Source organism: Ceratosolen solmsi, unplaced genomic scaffold (assembly GCF_000503995.2).
Source record: "Ceratosolen solmsi marchali unplaced genomic scaffold, CerSol_1.0 scaffold47, whole genome shotgun sequence".
NCBI classification, from domain to species: domain Eukaryota; kingdom Metazoa; phylum Arthropoda; class Insecta; order Hymenoptera; family Agaonidae; genus Ceratosolen; species Ceratosolen solmsi.
The window spans coordinates 3,479,274-3,496,859 of NW_011948419.1; the positions used below are offsets into that span (position 1 = coordinate 3,479,274).

Genomic DNA, 17,586 nt, shown 5'->3' on the forward strand with positions numbered 1-17,586 from the left:
AGTACGGAGTGAGTGGACGGCGGAGGGGTTAGGGGGAGCGGCGGGCGCTAGCCTGTAACGGCAGGAAAACAAGACGGCAGCAGCAGCAGGTTGCAACGGCTCCAATGCACTTGCCTTCCGTGCCTTCCTTCTCTCCCTTTGCCGACTCCAGTCCCCCTCCACCTTACCAACACCGCCGTCACTACGATCGCTCGCGCTTTCCTTCGCTCTATGTCTCTTTCTCTCTCTCTTATTCTTTCTTACTCCTTCTCCCTCTTTCGTCACTCCGCTTGTCCCTCTGTTCTGTCCCTCTCCCCCGCCACCCCCCTTGCCGCTACCGCAGACCGAGCGACTATAGCCAACGCAGCTCTCGGCCGCGTCTTGGCTCGAGAGCTCCGAGTTCGGCGCCCGCGCGAACCTCGTTAGAAGAAGTCGGCGGCTCCCCAGTTGCCGTGGTAGTTGCTCGGGAGGAGGAGCCGATCCGAGAAGGTGGCGACCACGTATATATCCGAGGGTAACGATAAAGGCGACGACGACGACGACCACAACGACGACGACCACAACGACGACGACCACAACGACGACGACGACGACGACGACGACGACGACGACGACGACAACGACAACGACGACGCGACAACGACAACGACGACGACGACGACGGCTACGGCGGCGGCGACGGTGACGGCGACGAGGACAACAACAACAACGGTGGCGTTAGCAGCAACGACGAAGACGTCCATCAACACCACCACCACCACCATCACGACGTCGTGGAGAAAGAGGAGGAGGCGGAGGAAGAGGCGAGGAACAGCAGCGGCGGCGGCGGCGGCGACGGTTAGCAGGCGCCGAGCGATAGGCCCGTGGATAAAATGGCGACGACGCGGTGCGATCGGCGGCGTCGAGCCGTGCGACGCTCGACCGCGTCCTGAGTGCCAGTGGGAAGAGCAACGAATCGCGAGGGCCAGTGCTACGGGGACCTGGGGCCCCCGCGGGCCGATGTCATGGGCTTCTGCAGCAAGAGGCACTTCCTTCTGACGATATGCACCCTGCAGCTCGTGAGTGACCGTTCGGCTTTTCTCGTCTCTTGCTCAGCCGTTTCCTGGAACGCCGCGAGGGTCGAGGAGCTTTTTGTTCGCATGTTTCTTTGTTTGTTTATTTGCTCGTTTTATCGTCGAGTCATTTAGCGCCGATGACCCTTTGTGTGCTGCTCTTGAAATTCTGAGGCTGGAAATTTGGAAGTGTGCGGGCTCGTGGAGAGGAAGTTGCTCATTCTCGTATGCCCGTACGAGCCTTTCAAATAAAACTTCGCCTTGTTGTGCAAGATATATTCATATTTCGAAATACCCAGCAAAATGCTGCAAATAGAGAAATTGCTGCCCAATGTTAATGCTTTTCGATTCAGGATTCTAGTTCTTTATAAGGCTTAGCCGTGTAATGCGACTTGAGATTCTGATTCACGGTGAATCATACAATTTTGCCAAACTATAATTGAAGCAAGGCGGTTTTTCTCAATTACTTGCACCTATAAGTCTGTGTATATTAAGGTAACTTTACCCGTTTGCAATATTTTTGCCATTGAGCGATACGACGATGAAAATATCCTACCTTAAGCCAGGGAAATAAGCAACAAAATGTTATCAATTGCAAAAGTCTTTCATTGGCACGATATCATTTCTTAGCACTTTAATCTACATGATATTCTTTTTAGTTGCATTTTCTTTAATACATCTTATGCGAATTAAAAATGAATTAGTGTAGTGTAGTCTAGGCTATTAAATTGCACGGATTTATTGGTGTCGAATTCATGCTGATTTAAACAGTAAATAAACTTGATAATATAATATACATGTACACATATATATATATATATATATATATATATATGTATAAAATTTATATTCGTACATATATTAAATTTCAAAATTCATACTTAATACAAGGCGTATTCTTGTTGTGCAAAATGTTTAATATCATTATGACTCGTCTCTTACATCTTTTGTACTTTCCTTTTTCTGCTTCAACCTGTATTTATTACATAATTCAACATTAAAATTTCAATTCTTAATGATTTTAAGAAATTTTTACATACCGCACGATTCTAGTCATAATGTATCTTTTCTTTATCCATAATTCACCAAGCAATTTGTTATAAAGTCATGGATAATTATTGTTTTATTTGCGTTATCTAATAATATTTAGCATAACGCGTAAAATTTTTTAAAATAAATATACCGGTTAGAGTGTTGTAGAGAAATTCAAGATAATTTAATTCTTAAAAGTAGGTGACGCTTTCATCACTACAGAACTTAAAAATACTTCAAAATCACTTGTGTGTAATTTATGTGTATTTATGAACATGGAAGATCTTAATTCATCTCTTTTTAATGAAATGTATTTTTCTATTTAAGCTAATAATAAAACAATTTATATTTTTTAATTATCAACAATGTCGTAGGAATTTTTTCATATATTATTGATGACACACTAGTTGATTCTCATTACACTACTTTTTAATTTTCATGACAATTGAAAGAATCGAGCAAATTATAGAACAATTGTCACGAATTAAGACTATTTAATGAACTGAACCGTTAAAACCTGAAATTTCTATCTTACAAGACATACATATGCCCAAACTTAAAAATATTCCCTCACATTTTCTCTCAATTATTTATATATTATATAAAATTCTTCAAAATTAATCTTCACAATTAATTAATGCTTTTAAATTCAATCTAATATTACAGATAACAACAATAGAGCGTCAAGTATTTGATTTCCTTGGCTTTATGTGGGTGCCAATACTGGTCAACTTTTTTAATACAATCTTTGTTATTCTTGGATTTTTTGGAGCATTTCAGTATCGTCCTAAATACATCATATCAGTAAGTATACAATATTGTTATTAGCAAAACAAAATTCCAAGTAATGTGACCTTCGCTTAATTATACCTATCCAAACAGTTTAAGGGGTTTATTTTTTCCCTTACTTTAAAGTTAGATGTATCGACTGTATTAAGCGGAATTATTATAATGAGACTATGTCATTGTGTATGTTAAAAAAAAAAAAGAAGAAAAAAAAGGAAAGAAAAAAAGATAAAGAAACGATATGCATGTTGTGAAATAAATTTAATAAGCTCCTTATTCCAAAAACTTATAGAAACATTCTTGATTTTTGTTTATTCAATTGAATTCTAAAGATCTTCCCTTTCAAATTACAAAACATTAAACGTACAATAAATTTTTATTCATGGAAAATTTGGAAACAAAAAAATGATGAACTAACAATAGAAATTTTTATAACTCAATTCATAATTATATAACTTATATTCAAATAGCTTTTATTTTGATATTTTGAACTTTCTTTTATGCATAAAAATAATATTTTAACAATTTCGTATGATGTAATAAATGGTATTATCTTTTAACGATTTATAATAATAATGTATTTGTCCGATTAAATTATTTGAGCCAAGATTGTTTTTAACATAAGATGTTTAAAAAAAAAACAAAAAAAAACAAAGAGGATATTTCTTTTATAATTATTATATATACGTATGTTTATGTATTTTAACGTTTTCGTGTAAATTTTTGTAAAAAAAGAATTAAAATATTTAAATGAAAGATCTGCAACTACGAATAAACTTAACATACAATAAGCATATTTATACGTGGCTGTACGCGATAGAGGGGGAAGTGCACATGTGCGTATCAATATGTACTAGGCAAAAATATTTCAAGAACCAATTTATTCTAATGAAATAATTTTCATATAACAGATTGTAAGAATGGGAAGTACTTTTGATTAATTTACGAAATTTTTCTCTTTAAAAAATCTTATAACGAGCATAATTTCCATAAGCCGTAGATTGCTATTTGAAAGATCAATAATATTTTATACTTGTTTCTTCTTCTAATGTTATTGAATTAGCTAATCGTCGAATGGATGTGCACTTATTATTGCATTATAATTAAACATGAATTTATTGAAATAAAACAAACGTGTATATATATATATATATATATATATATATATATATTTACACATATATAATATATTTCTTTTCAAAATCTTTTACACACGTTGTAAACAAAATTTTTTTAAATCGCTTTAAAATCCAATTCATTTGCTCAGTCTGATAAAATATGGCCTGCTTAACAACTCACAAGTTTATCGCTTAGATTTTGTCAATGCTAGTTTCCCGACATGGAATTTTATATCTAAAATTAATAGCTTACCCTTGCGGCTCATAAGATTGTTATTGAACAAAATTACGACCGAAATAAAATACTTATTACGATGTAAAATACATATTGTTTTGCCATAATAATTATAACTTATGTACTATAGATTAATGTATGTAAATAAAAAAATGTTTACTATGCATTATTTCAATATTTAAGCGGACGTAGATTTTTTTTTTTTTTTTTTTTTTTTTTTTTTAAAACACGCGAACTAGTTCGTCAATGTTTCAGTAATAAATGCACAATATATAAGAATACAGCACGTTGTAATATCGAAATAATTATAGATTAGGTCAGATATTTTAACGATCAGAGGGTTTATAAGTATAAAAGAAGTGTTATATAAAGAGTGCGAAAACGCGCTCAAACGCTCATGAGGCAACAAGTTTCATTCAAACTCCTGTTGCAGTACGTTGACCTGTTTTGAGAGCATTCTTAGAGAGTTAGTCACATTTCACTTAAGGAAACGGACACGAGTCTCTCGCGGACTTGTCGCATTAGATGCAATGAACAACCCGTCGCTCGCCCTCATTGTTAATGAACCCAATCAACTTTTAGCTTCTCATGCTTTTTTATTAACATCTCCTTTTTCCCCCCCCCCTTTTTTTTTGTCTTTTTTTCTGTCCCTTTCTCTCTCTCTCTCTCTCTCTCTCTCTATCTATCTATCTATCTATATCCATCTATATCTATCTATTTATCTATATCTATCTATCTATCTATATCTATCTATCTATCTATATATATATATATATATATATATATATATCTTTCTCTCTCTCTCTTTAGTACTGCGTGTGGAACGTGCTGTGGCTGGGCTGGAACATATTTTTGACGTGCTTCTATCTCAGCGCCGGTGTCTTGGATAAGGTAAGTTACAACATTGGGAAACTCTCATTTTATTAATAATACTTGAGCCATCGTCGGTGATTCGATTCAACCATGTTTCAATTACTGCCCGGACGTCGTACTTATTACTCTATGTTAATTGGCCGTTGCTTCGCTCCTTCATCATCATCATCATCGAATCTTAGAATCGAATTCTATGAAATTGACCGCGAAAATGTCTTTGCCGCTCATTGAATTATATAAGTGGCTCGTCTTTAATCGTCTTGTTTGGATCAAAAGCAAAGCTTTAATATTAAGATTTATTTTGTCTGTAACCCTAGTTGATGGGAGCATTTCCATCTATCAATTTTTATCATTCCTTAGCGCGACAAAATTGTAAATTATTTGTTTAGATATTCTTCGCGAATCAATTATTATCCTCGATTATCGCCATTCGTTATCTTCAATATTCCATACATATATTGTTTTCTTAATTTTCTTAGAACAGCGACCTATTAAATTTAGGCACTGGTAGCTTTTCTTGGTGGCAAATAAATGGACCAGGATGTAAACCACATCGCAACAATACCGTGCCAGATCCACCAGATGTTTATCGGCCCGATCGAGTTACCGGCTGCGTCTTAGATTATGAAATTATCGAAGCTTTGCATTCGTCGACCCAATGTCTGCTGGCGGTAAATTTTCCCTCTTATCACCAATAATATTTCTTAATTATTATATTTTAACCATTTTCACATTGTACTTACTTTTTAAAACAACAACGACAGCAACAAAAACAACAACAACGAAAAAAACGAACAAATGATTTAAAGATGAAACCTAATAGATGAATATATTTTTATATATAATTGTATAAGGTGATTAAGTAATGTTTCAAAGCCTGTTTCATACTTTTTATTTTAATATTTTGAATGCATTATGAAATCATCGATACCGAATTCATCTACTAAATTGGCAAATAAACTAATGCTGCTTTCGTTGCTTTAGCAGAGTAAAGACAATTAATAATAATTATTGCTCTAGGTCATGTCGGTCATCGGTGGAATTTGTCTGAGCAGAGTATTCTTAGAAGAGGACGACAGCTGTAAGTAAAAAGATTATATTTCATTAAATATGCACATTAATTTCACTTAATAACTATTGAGGCACATAAAATTCACATATATGTGCTAGAGAATCACATACATTAATTAATAAACGTATTGAAGCTTATAAAACAAGTATTGATATAAACATCTACAATGATACATTGATTAAGCTTAACTTACTCCCAATAATCAGTAATCGCTAAAACTAACATTTACTTTAACTATGGTAATGTGATTTGAAAAACGGGTTATCGATTGCAGTTGATTTCATTGGTGGATTTGACCCTCCATTTTGGTAAGTTCTCTGTAATAAAGAGAATCTGCATGGTAAATTCACATACGAATGAATTAATGTTGTGTGCATTGATATAGTAAAATACGTATACATAGATTTAAATTTATAAAAAAATGTCTAATTAAAGATTATAAATTGCTGCTTTCTGTATTTATATTTGAGTTCAATTTAATTATTCATTACAATAGAGGAATGTTTATTTTTCTGTAATTTACTCTTCTTTGCTAGAAATTTTAAAGTTAAATATAATATTCTTAGTTAATGAGTTTGAATTTAGCTGCCATTTATCATTCATGTTTATCGCATAAGGTATATTAATATTATAATTATTTGTGACAATAAAATAAATAAAATTCATTACTATTATAATTGTCTCATGTTAATTGGCTGAACGTGTAAAGTAATAATGTAATTATGACATTGTAACGCTTACTAAAAAATTAATATTCTATAAAATATGAATTTTTATTACATGAATTATAATATATGTATCGATCAGTTTAAGTTTAAAAACAAAAATAAATAAAAAAAACAGAAAAAAATATGTATTGGACAATTAGACTGTTAGTAAATTCATGGAAAACTTTAAGGAATCAATACTATGCATGCAAACAATTTATTGCCAATACTTGTAGATCGCTTTCGCTTCTTTCTAGTCAATATTTATATAGATTTACATAGGTGCTTTTATGTCAATAAAGTTATCAGTTATTTTAAGTTTAAGTGATCATATTTTGAAGTATAATAGTTGATTTTATTAATATTACATAGAAATTTTAAGTGTTATAAGTGAGCTTTCCTTTAGCTTAATATAAAAGAATCATTGGGTTAATTTTTAAATTATATTATTTATCGGGTGCATAGAAAATTTCCGTTTGTCTTCAATAAGCACTCGGAGGTGTCTTATACTTTTTCAAATGTCAAAATAAAACAAATAATTCAGGAAAGATTTATATTTTGCAATATTAAAGGCCACGTTTGTTTAAGTAAAATTTTCACTTTTATATTTTAAGCAAAAGACTATTATTTTTCAATAGGAAAATTACATTCTAGTCTTTTGATTAGCTTTTACGTCCTATAATTTCACAAGCATATAAATAGTCAAAATTACATGTATCAGTGCTCATATCGACAAAGTTTTTATTTAAATAGGCAACAAAATTAATAAATCGACTGAGAAATTTTGAATCCTTCAATTTAATATAAATACATAATTAAATAAAGATTTTAATTTTTTAAAGAATATTCATGATATTAAATATTGTTAAGAATTAATAAATTAAAAAAAAAATTTTAACAATCTATTATTATAACGGTCAAAAAATTAATAATATGAAAAACAAAAGAAACTTTTTTTTTTGTTTTTTTTTTTTTTTTGAGATGCAATGAATTATTATAGACTAATCCTCTGTTCTTGAGCTAATCTTATGAGACGGATAATAATATAATAATGGAAACCGTTAGACATTATCGTGTTATTAAAGTTGTCACATACATGTTAATTTTGCACTATCGTTATTGCCAAGTATAAAAAGGAAATCCAAGGATTTGTAAAATTTTTGTCAAATCGTGTAGGATCTAGAAATTAAGTGTAACTAATAAATTCCCGTGTAATTGTCTTGAACTATAAATGCACACTGTAAATTTGGCGCTACTCGCCAATCGCAATAGAACGAACATAATAATATTGATGAAGATCTCTGCAAAATATGACCGACTTTTATTATAAAAAACTGATGCGCCCTCCTCCATCCATCATGCAACAAATACAGAATAACTGAGAAAAGTTAAGCGCAGACTAGCCGAAATGAAAAAGAATGACAATTATATGGCATACGTGTGCGTGTAGCTGTGCGTGTGGCTGTGTACGCGTGTGTATGAATCCTCGAGCTTTTCCATGAACGAAACAATGAAAAGAGAAAAGCCTTTCCGCAAAGGAAGAGAAGGAAAAAAGAACAATTATTAATACATGCATATATAACGGTGTGGAGTTGTCGAGATTGAGACACTAAAAGCAGGCATAAACCTTTTGCAGTTGACTTTGTCGGAGGTGGTGACTTTGGCATGGCGGGCCACACGTCGCTGCATCCAATGTACGTTAGCTACTCGGCACTGCCGCCGCCCGCCTACATGCATAACAAACATTCCGCCACCGGCGAAAGCTACTACTATCCTACCAACACGGGCACGACCTCGGGATCGCCCCGCTCTTCTTCCACCACGCTAATAACGCCTGCGCCGAGCGATATTTACGGCCCGTCTAAGAAAGTGCCGCACGCCGGCCAGGCGATCCTAATGCCCTGTCGCGTTAAAGCCATCCCGAGACACGCGGACGATTGCCGCCGGGCCCACGGGCCCACCACGGTCAATCACCTGCGACGCCACAGACCGACGCTCGACTACGCGGACTACTCGGATTACTCGAACCCGATCGATCAGCTGCCGGCCGCGGCAGCGGCGGAGCAGCGTCACCTTGACTACGACTCCCTCGAGGCGCACAGCCCCAACCTGAGCGTTAACAGGCAGAGGTACTACCAGAGGAACCTTAACAGGCCGCCGGTCAGCTACAGTCCCCTCATGAGAGCGAGGCTGCCGAGCAACCGACCGCCGAGCGCCGCCAATACCGGCAGCGGCAGTAGGAACAGGAACTCGTATAGGCCCCGGGTCTACGCTGACCATATTAGGGAGCGACAGCAGCCCCAGAGGCTCCGCACTTTCCATTCGGATCCGCGCTTGTCCGTCGAGGAGGAGAGTCTCAACGCGGTCCCGCGCGACGACCCCAGAGACAGGGCAACTCGCCCTCGGGACGCCAGGCCCCTATCAATGTTCGTCAGCAATTACTGACGCAATAACTCGGGCCTCTTTGTGCCCTTAACCTCGACATGAGCGCTATTTCAATCTTGGCCTACGTGTGAGAATTATTAATTCTTTTAGTTTGATAATCTGTCCGTCGGAGAAGATTGATCGAGGCCAGACCTCGAAAATGTCCGGATTATTCATTTTCGGTTCATTACCCTCGACTCACGATTCACGATTCACGATTCACGATTCACGATTCACGATTCACGATTCAAAGCTATTTTTTCGCGAGCCACGTTGACTAGTTACGGCTTCCTATCACGAGATTTTTAGCGGGTTTTTGTTTTCTTTTTTTTCTGGTACTTTAGTTATCCACTCGCCTTATTAAATAAAACACCTCGTTTTCGTTTATCTCGGTTTAGCTTTATGTCGCAGATGCCCGTCGGGTTATTAGGGATGATATATCGCTGTTGGTACGATAATCAGGTTCGTTGGATGATCGAGCAGAGTATTGTAGGATATTAATGTTATGTAGCCGACGCACGATGTTTGGTAGTTGGTAGAGATGGCAAGCTCTGTCAATGTGTGGTAGCTTGTTCGAGAAGACAACGAATGCAACGAAACACGCGAATGTCATCGATATGTAGCACCGAGAAAAAAAAAATACAGCATCTCGATATATGCTTACAATCGAGTAAGCGCAATTTAGAAACTGAAATCACTTAATAATTGATTCGTTTCCAAGTTAAAAATGATTTTTTTTTTCAACTTCATTACTGTAGCGCTTGAAAGTAGAAAAATTAGCCTCGTTAATTACTTTCAATTTGGCTGTGAAATCTGTAAAATTACACATATAAGTTTACTTTCGTAATTACTAGATTTCACTTTCGTTTCGAATCTAACAAAGTTTTCATACTTTGAGACTTATTATTATTTTAATTCGGCTATTTTCTAGAGTATCTAAAAGTAAAAATTTTTTGAAAGTTCTATTTCGCAATGATTTTTCTTTTAATGCTTTCCGAGAAGGCTTAATAGTAGTCTTGATTTTATAATAACTATATATATAAATATATATAATAATAATAATAATAATAATAATAATAATAATAATAATAAATATAATTTAAATACGCTTTGTATGAAATTCGTAGTTATTATGTTTAAAATGAAAATAAATTTAAACTGCTAGTTTATCATGAGTCGCATATTGTAAGAAATAGCTCGTAGATTATGAATTTTCTTGTTTAAAATCCCTTTTATCAAGATTTATTACAGTCAATTTAGCTATAAATGGCATATTGGTGATAATTTTCGGTATTAATTCAATTTATTAAGCTGTAGTGCAGCACATTGGACTTGGAAAAAATGCATCAACCTTTTAAGATTTTGCTCAAACTTTCAAATAAGATTAATGATCTTACTGCTCAATGAGTAGAAATGTCAAAGAAGTGTAACAGTATAATTTTTAATAATTGTTGTAATTTCAAATTAAAAAAACATACTTTGACTATTCATTAATATCCTTAGTATTACCGTTATAATTATTATTATTGCTTAAGCAAATTTTTACGTGTTTATATATTACAATCACAGAAGTTACATATATGCATAAAATATAATTTAAATGTTTAAATATTCCAGATAGATTCTTAAATAAGTTTTATTTTCGTTACTTAATTTTCAACAAAATTATTATATAATATTGAAGTTTTATCACTATAAATTATAAAAGAAATCCCCCCCCCCCCTCTATCAGCGCACTTTTTTTATTGCTATAAAGATTAATCGGTCGAGGAAAGTGAGTAAATTTCGATTTTTTTTTTTTTTTTTTTTTTTTTTTTTTTTTTTTTTTTTTTTTTTTTTTTATAATCGTAACCGGACTGAAGAAAGACACTTAAATGTTCGATAGAAAATAATAATTTGCTATAGCGTACAATTCTTATAAACCAAGTTACATATTCTTGAACTTGTCAAATAACTACTGTACGCCTATTATTCATGAATGAAGAATCAAATTTTCAAAATATACATGTCATTTAATAATAATGCAACGACAAATATTATTGATATTTATTAATATTGTACATGCGATTACCATTTTTATTATTTACATTGTACTAGTACATTGTAACTTATGCATTATCTTAAAAACAACTATATTCTTTTGGAAATTAATAAAAGTTTGGAACCTTTTAAAATATCCAAGAATATCGCTTATGTTTGCAAAGAAAAAGTCTTGGTTTATAAAAATTTACGTTATAATAAAATATGCTTTTCTTTTGACAAATAAACAATTTAAAAAATAAAAATAAAATAACAAAAACAATAACGTAAATATGTAATCCATGTGAGCAAATCTGCAACGATAATCTGTAATAAAGAAATGTTTTAAGCGTTTTTACTAAGGGCACAGATAAATGTCCGTTATAAAAATTAGCTTAGAAGAAGGATAAAGGCACTGATAGACTGTGATACGTAGGTGAACTACGAGAAACGCCGCGATGAATGTGTTTTGTTTTCGCTGAATAAACAAAATTTTCATTCGACGTCGATAATCTACAATAAAAAAAGAGAGAATAATAAACAGGCGACTTACCGTAGTGTAGTATTGATGATTGGAATAATGTATTTTGTAAAATAATGCAATATAATCGTTGAATATATGTTTGCGCTATTGCAAATATACTATTTTTTGTACGAAATGTTCACAATACAATGTCCAGCAAAGGCTTAATATAATTCTTGATAGAACAAACATATTTGCTGCCTGTCAAGTCGGTGTGTTTATACGCGTAGATTGATTCGTAGAATTCATTTATGACTGCAACGAAACGAGTTTTTCAACTAATTTAGTAGTTAAGAGTTAATTTACGTTGAGTATGATTTAGATAAAAACTGAATAATGCATAATTAAAATGAAAATAATAAATAATTGTTATTTTATAATGGACGAGGAGCTTGGACTCTAAAGTTAAAAAACAGTTCTTATATTCTTATGGAAAAAGTTGGCTCGTGTGAGAAACAAAAATTAATTGAATTTTTCTCGAATATATGTATCCTTTAATAAAATAACAATTATGGAGTAACAGTAACGTAGTACTAGTAGTAATTTTAATAATGTTAAGTAATGTTTAAATCGTCATCTTAATATTTTATACAGAAAGTTTGAGAGGATTAATTTCCGTGCAGTCGTTTAGCTGCCTTTATAAAACGCTTTCTTAGACTGTTGTGTTGATTACATTTGCGCAAATGTTGTAAAGAAATTGCATTTTTTTCGTGGAACTGCTTGATTTAATCGTTGTATCTTCAAGGTGCTATGGATTATCGTTAAGATTTTCAGGATTTAATTATATATAGACTTAATTATTGTTCCACGCAAAAAAAGAAAAGAAATGAAAAAAAAAAAAAAAAAGAAATATATAAGTTTCTTACCAGTCATAAGATCAAATTTATATTTTTTAAGACTCATCGCATTTCGTAATAGATTACAAAAATCAATGTTCGTAATTCCTTTTTATACTCATCTTTAACTTTTTGTATAATTTTATTTATTTCTTAGTCTCCTATGTGTTCTTCGGTTCATAATTATATTAATTCATGGTTTCACAATTTTTTTTTTTTGTTACTTAGAGAAAATATACATATGATTTAAAGTCGATTCTGTTTATTTGCAATATTCTGTAATACACATAATATATAAACTATAAATATTTGCTTTATGGTGGAAATAAAATTGCAATATACAAAACACACGTTGCTTGCTTTTTATTTATTAACCCTTCACTTTATTTTCTTCCTATTTTTAACACTGGTTTTATGGTAAACACTAATCAATCTTTGGTTTATTCTATGGGTAAAATTTTAAAAAAGAATTGTAGTTTAAACGGATTTTTAATGATGTTAGAAAGAGAGAGGGAGAGAGAGAGTCGTTTTAATCATTATGATGACGTAGTTTAAATGTAAAATCTTTTTTTTTTTTTTTTTTCCATCATCATCTCTTCTTCGAACATTAATTTTAATATAAGCACAAGGACAATCTTATTAGCAATTAGATTGTTAATTATTTGAAAGCATATTATTTTTAATGATCTTGTTAAATTTAAGTTTAGAGATCAACATGCTTTAACGAATTAAAATAAGGTATTCTGAAATTGCTTTAAATATTGATTTCAATAATCATTCGTAAGATATATTCTACTCGATCTCTTAACGTATAGTTGAAAATGTAAATTCAGATTTTCAAAAATTTTATTTTACAGAAAATTCACGATAACAATTTAAAATTTAAATTCCATATTTAAGTGAACACAAATAATTATGTGTCTATCGTTTATATTTTTATTTATATTATTATACTATACTATATACTATTAAATAAGAGGCTCTAAATGTTTTACGTGGATGATCAATAATTTAAATTTTGGTAGCGTTAGATGTGAAACTTTAGTTTTAAAAGTTATTTACTATTTGTACATATTTATATTGTCTATGTAATACGAAAATGCTTTTTAAGTACTTTAAACATTGTATTAAGATAACGTGTAAAAGATTTTTGCAAAAAATTGATAATTCGCTTTCATGGTGTAGAAGGAAAAAAAGTAAAAAAAATGGCACATTTAAACTAAATTTAAATTTAGTTTCAAGGGCAAACCTCTCTTGGTCATATTACAATTTTTAATTACAATTCTGAATAAAACAGCATCGTATAATAACTATAGATATTCAATATATAAATTATTATGGACAGTGATAGATTTCTGAATACTGTAATGTACAGATTATTATAATACAGTACTATTCTAGAGCAATTAAACGAAATATTCTAATAATTATGTTAGATGAGACTTTACGAATTATATATGAAGTTATATTTTAGTTAATATTTGCCTCAATTAAGTTATGCTTAATAAGTATACTTGCAATGTAACATCATCTCGTTCGTAATAATCGAATATTGTAGCTTTAAATTAAAATCTTATTGAAGCAATGTAATGAAAATACTGTTAGTTTCGTTATCTCGCTAATGGACGTTTATCAAAATGCCATGAATTTTCTTATCAAAAGTCCATCGCGACAGTTGCTACAGACTGTTTAAACTGTCTCTGATTAGGGGTTCTGCTTTGGGTTGTTACTAAATAAAATTGTACGCTCAATCAAGGGCGTCACGATTAATTCTGAATGAGATGTAAAGACACGTCGTGGGCAATGAAAAAATTGCGCCCGAGAAATAATGAAAGGAAAGATTTTCGAAAATATCCACACATTTTGCACACATTTTGCACTTGGCAGGTTCTTGCACGATTCGCTTCTATGTCCGCCAAATTGATTCTTTGATTTTGTCGTCCCGCGCAGCACAAATTAGGAAGAAGAAAAAGAAGCAGCCGCGACCGCTGTACAGTATCGAGTACTCACAGCCAGAACCGCCGGTTGTCCAGGACGACAGCGTATCCCCGAAGCCGATGACGCCACGGAGGGTGAAGCGACGCTCTGTGATATCGCGGGACGGGACGCGACGCTCGAGTCGGCGAAGTTCCGTGAGGCAATCCAGACGCAAAAACCCAGTGAACCGGATCATCGAGCACCAGGAGAGCCTCTACGCGAACACGCCCCCGTCTCTCGGTAGCCTCACCAATCAAACCATTAGCTCGCTCTCGCACGGCAACCTTAACTATGACAGGATATCCGGCCACTGGGAGCGCGAGAGGACTATCGGTAAATCTCTCTATCTATCTATCTATCTATCTATCTCGCTCTATCTGCTGTCACAAGAAAGTCCGAGGTCAGTTGTACTACTTGATATTCAAAAGATCATACGAAGATAAAAAAAAATACCTCGTGTTCCATTAAGCAACCGTTTTTCAATTTAAAATATATTCTCCAAGAGTATATAAAAAATATTTAGTCAAGCTGGATTGAGCTAAAATCATTTTAAAACCAAACATTTACAGTTTACAGAGTTTACAATTTGCGGACAAAAAAGTATGATAATTATTATATTACAATTTGCAACGATTAATAAATCTTTCTTAGACAACTTAATATGTCGTAATGACTTTGAAATATCTTTTATAATAAATATTTAGAGATTGTAAGCATTGATTATTTTGTCCTAAAATTTATCGTAATTTATAAAACTTACAATAATAAAAGAAACATTGTTTTAGCAATTACAATAGTCATTCACTTTCAATATAAATTTATTTAATTGTTCAAATACAATTGTTGCTATGGAAATTTATGTTTAACAATATTATTAAAAATTACAATGTTAAAAAATTCGTTGGAAACATTAGGCACTAATGGTAATAACCCAATGTCATTAGATTTTTATTTAAATTCATCGTAATTCACAATATAAATAATTAAAAATTTTCTTTTATTAGAACCAATATGCAATGAAACACAAATTTTCTATTTTTATTAAACTATAAAGTCATATTATTTATTAGATTCAAAATAGCACTTTAATTAATCAAGTAAAGAGCGGTATTTGAAGAACGGCATTTTCCATCAACATTTTTCCCGACTTCAATCATTTTAATATAATTTACATAATATATCCAAAAACGTGATTAAAACAAAAATAATTCATATGATACTGAACTCAATCAACTAGACGCTCGATTATTCTATTTCGATTATAATAAACTCCTTTCATTATTATTTAACACATACGTCAAAAATAAATATCATCACGATTGGGACAATACCCCCCAAGCCCCGCCCTTATACCTGCAAATCTTTCTATCACGCATCTCTGCAATTACGTTTCAACTCCCCCCGTTTCAGGCACTCCGACTTGGCAATCCGACGCAATGAATATGGCTGCCTCGTCGCCGAATATCTGGAGTCCTGACAACACCACCACCTACACGGCGATGGCGTCGAGTCTCGCAGCTTCTAACTGGGAGAGCGCGAGCTCGACCCGAAACCTCACGGACAACTGGCAGGGCGCGGCTATCGGTGTAGAGGTCCCGAGCCAGAGGCAATGGCAGGGTCAGAGTAACCCGACCTTCCAACAGACGAGCATCCAGAGTCTTAACGGAGAGGATCTGGATGAGCTCTACGGGAACAGGCCCGCGAGTGCGAGATCCAGCTACAGCAATTACCACGGGGTGCGGGCAACCCCACAAGTGCCCAATAGGACGGACATCGTCAGGCAGAGCCAGAGGCAGTTCGTCCTCAGCGGACCACCGGCATATCAGGACACTGTGATTTAAAGATGGAAGACCGTTGTCATCGGTACCTTCTGCATTCGTATTTCCGCTCACTGCTTGCCAACCTCGAGCGATCACCACTGCGAAATAGCAATTCATTATGCTATTTTAACGAGGCTTTGAATTTTTATAGTGGAAAATCTAGCGCCCCATGCCAAATCCACCACTTATTTTACGTTAGTCGTAAGGATCCAACAGTTGTATATAATTGTGTTTATCCATGTTGGTGTAAGTTTTCGTTTAATTTACTCGTAAGCGACTTTTCGTTTAATATTGGCAATATGTACCTCAAAACTAAATCTCAAAGCCTCGGAAAAATGATACATTGACCAATGATTCCAATACATTCAATATAGTATGTATTAATCTGCGGTGAAAGTCTATGTTAGAATCAAAAAGTGTATAAATGAGAAAAAATCGTTTAAGGCATTAATTGCAAATCGATCGTGCATGTGAATGACAAAAATATTCGCACATAATTATGAATCTGCATTTATCGACTGTATTTTTATCGATATATATATATATATATATATATATATATATACACGCGCGCGCGCGCGCGCACGCACACACACACACAAACACATTGTATTTTGATAAACAAATTTTATGATATTAATATCATACATTGAATATTAATTAAATTTCAAAATTATTTTTCATGATTTTTTATCGATTCTTCTAACTTTTATGGAACTCTTATGGAAAATTGGACATAAATATTTAAATGATAGAATGAATTACAAAATTTTAAATTTCAAGTATTATACTCGAATTAATAGTCGTAGATCAATAAACTGTTTAAAATCTATTTTTCACTGTTACTCGCGCAAATCTTCATCGATCGTCTTTTTATGAATGTCAAATTACAAATGCTTTAAATACGTAATTTTCGAAATAATTTTATAGACAAATAGTAATTTCAGAGTAAATAGTGATAGAATTTGTTTCTCCTGTACGAGCTTTGTATTTTATTATACTTTTGATATTCAAAATTAGTATCACAATATTTGTAAACATTAAAAATTATACAATTTACGAAGTCGAGAGTGATAAGTATCAATTAGGTAATTAAAAAAAAAAAAAAAAAGTAATTTTCAAATTTAGAAAAT

The 17,586-nt window shown here is 33.1% G+C and overlaps 1 protein-coding gene across 2 annotated transcripts; it reads left to right on the forward strand.

Moving 5' to 3' along the window:
* The first annotated feature begins 658 nt into the window (after positions 1–658).
* Positions 659–16,982, forward strand: NKAIN (sodium/potassium-transporting ATPase subunit beta-1-interacting protein). 2 transcript variants are annotated; one of them, XM_011497489.1, is made up of 7 exons: positions 659–1,037; positions 2,730–2,867; positions 5,013–5,093; positions 5,555–5,746; positions 6,096–6,156; positions 14,607–14,966; positions 16,044–16,982. In XM_011497489.1, the coding sequence occupies exons 1-7, from the start codon at positions 984–986 to the stop codon at positions 16,472–16,474; spliced, it is 1,317 nt and encodes a 438-aa protein (XP_011495791.1). In that variant the 5' UTR covers positions 659–983; the 3' UTR covers positions 16,475–16,982. The 2 variants fall into 2 exon arrangements, with proteins under 2 accessions (XP_011495791.1, XP_011495790.1); XM_011497488.1 differs by lacking the exons at positions 14,607–14,966; positions 16,044–16,982 and adding an exon at positions 8,491–9,711.
* The last annotated feature ends 604 nt before the right edge of the window (positions 16,983–17,586 follow it).

Coding starts and splice junctions, on each gene's coding strand:
- NKAIN (XM_011497488.1), top strand. CDS start 984: ATGGGCTTCTGCAGCAAGAGGCACTTCCTTCTGACGATATGCACCCTG. Junction 1,038..2,729: donor CGATATGCACCCTGCAGCTC/GTGAGTGACCGT, acceptor CTAATATTACAG/ATAACAACAATAGAGCGTCA. Junction 6,157..8,490: donor CTTAGAAGAGGACGACAGCT/GTAAGTAAAAAG, acceptor AACCTTTTGCAG/TTGACTTTGTCGGAGGTGGT.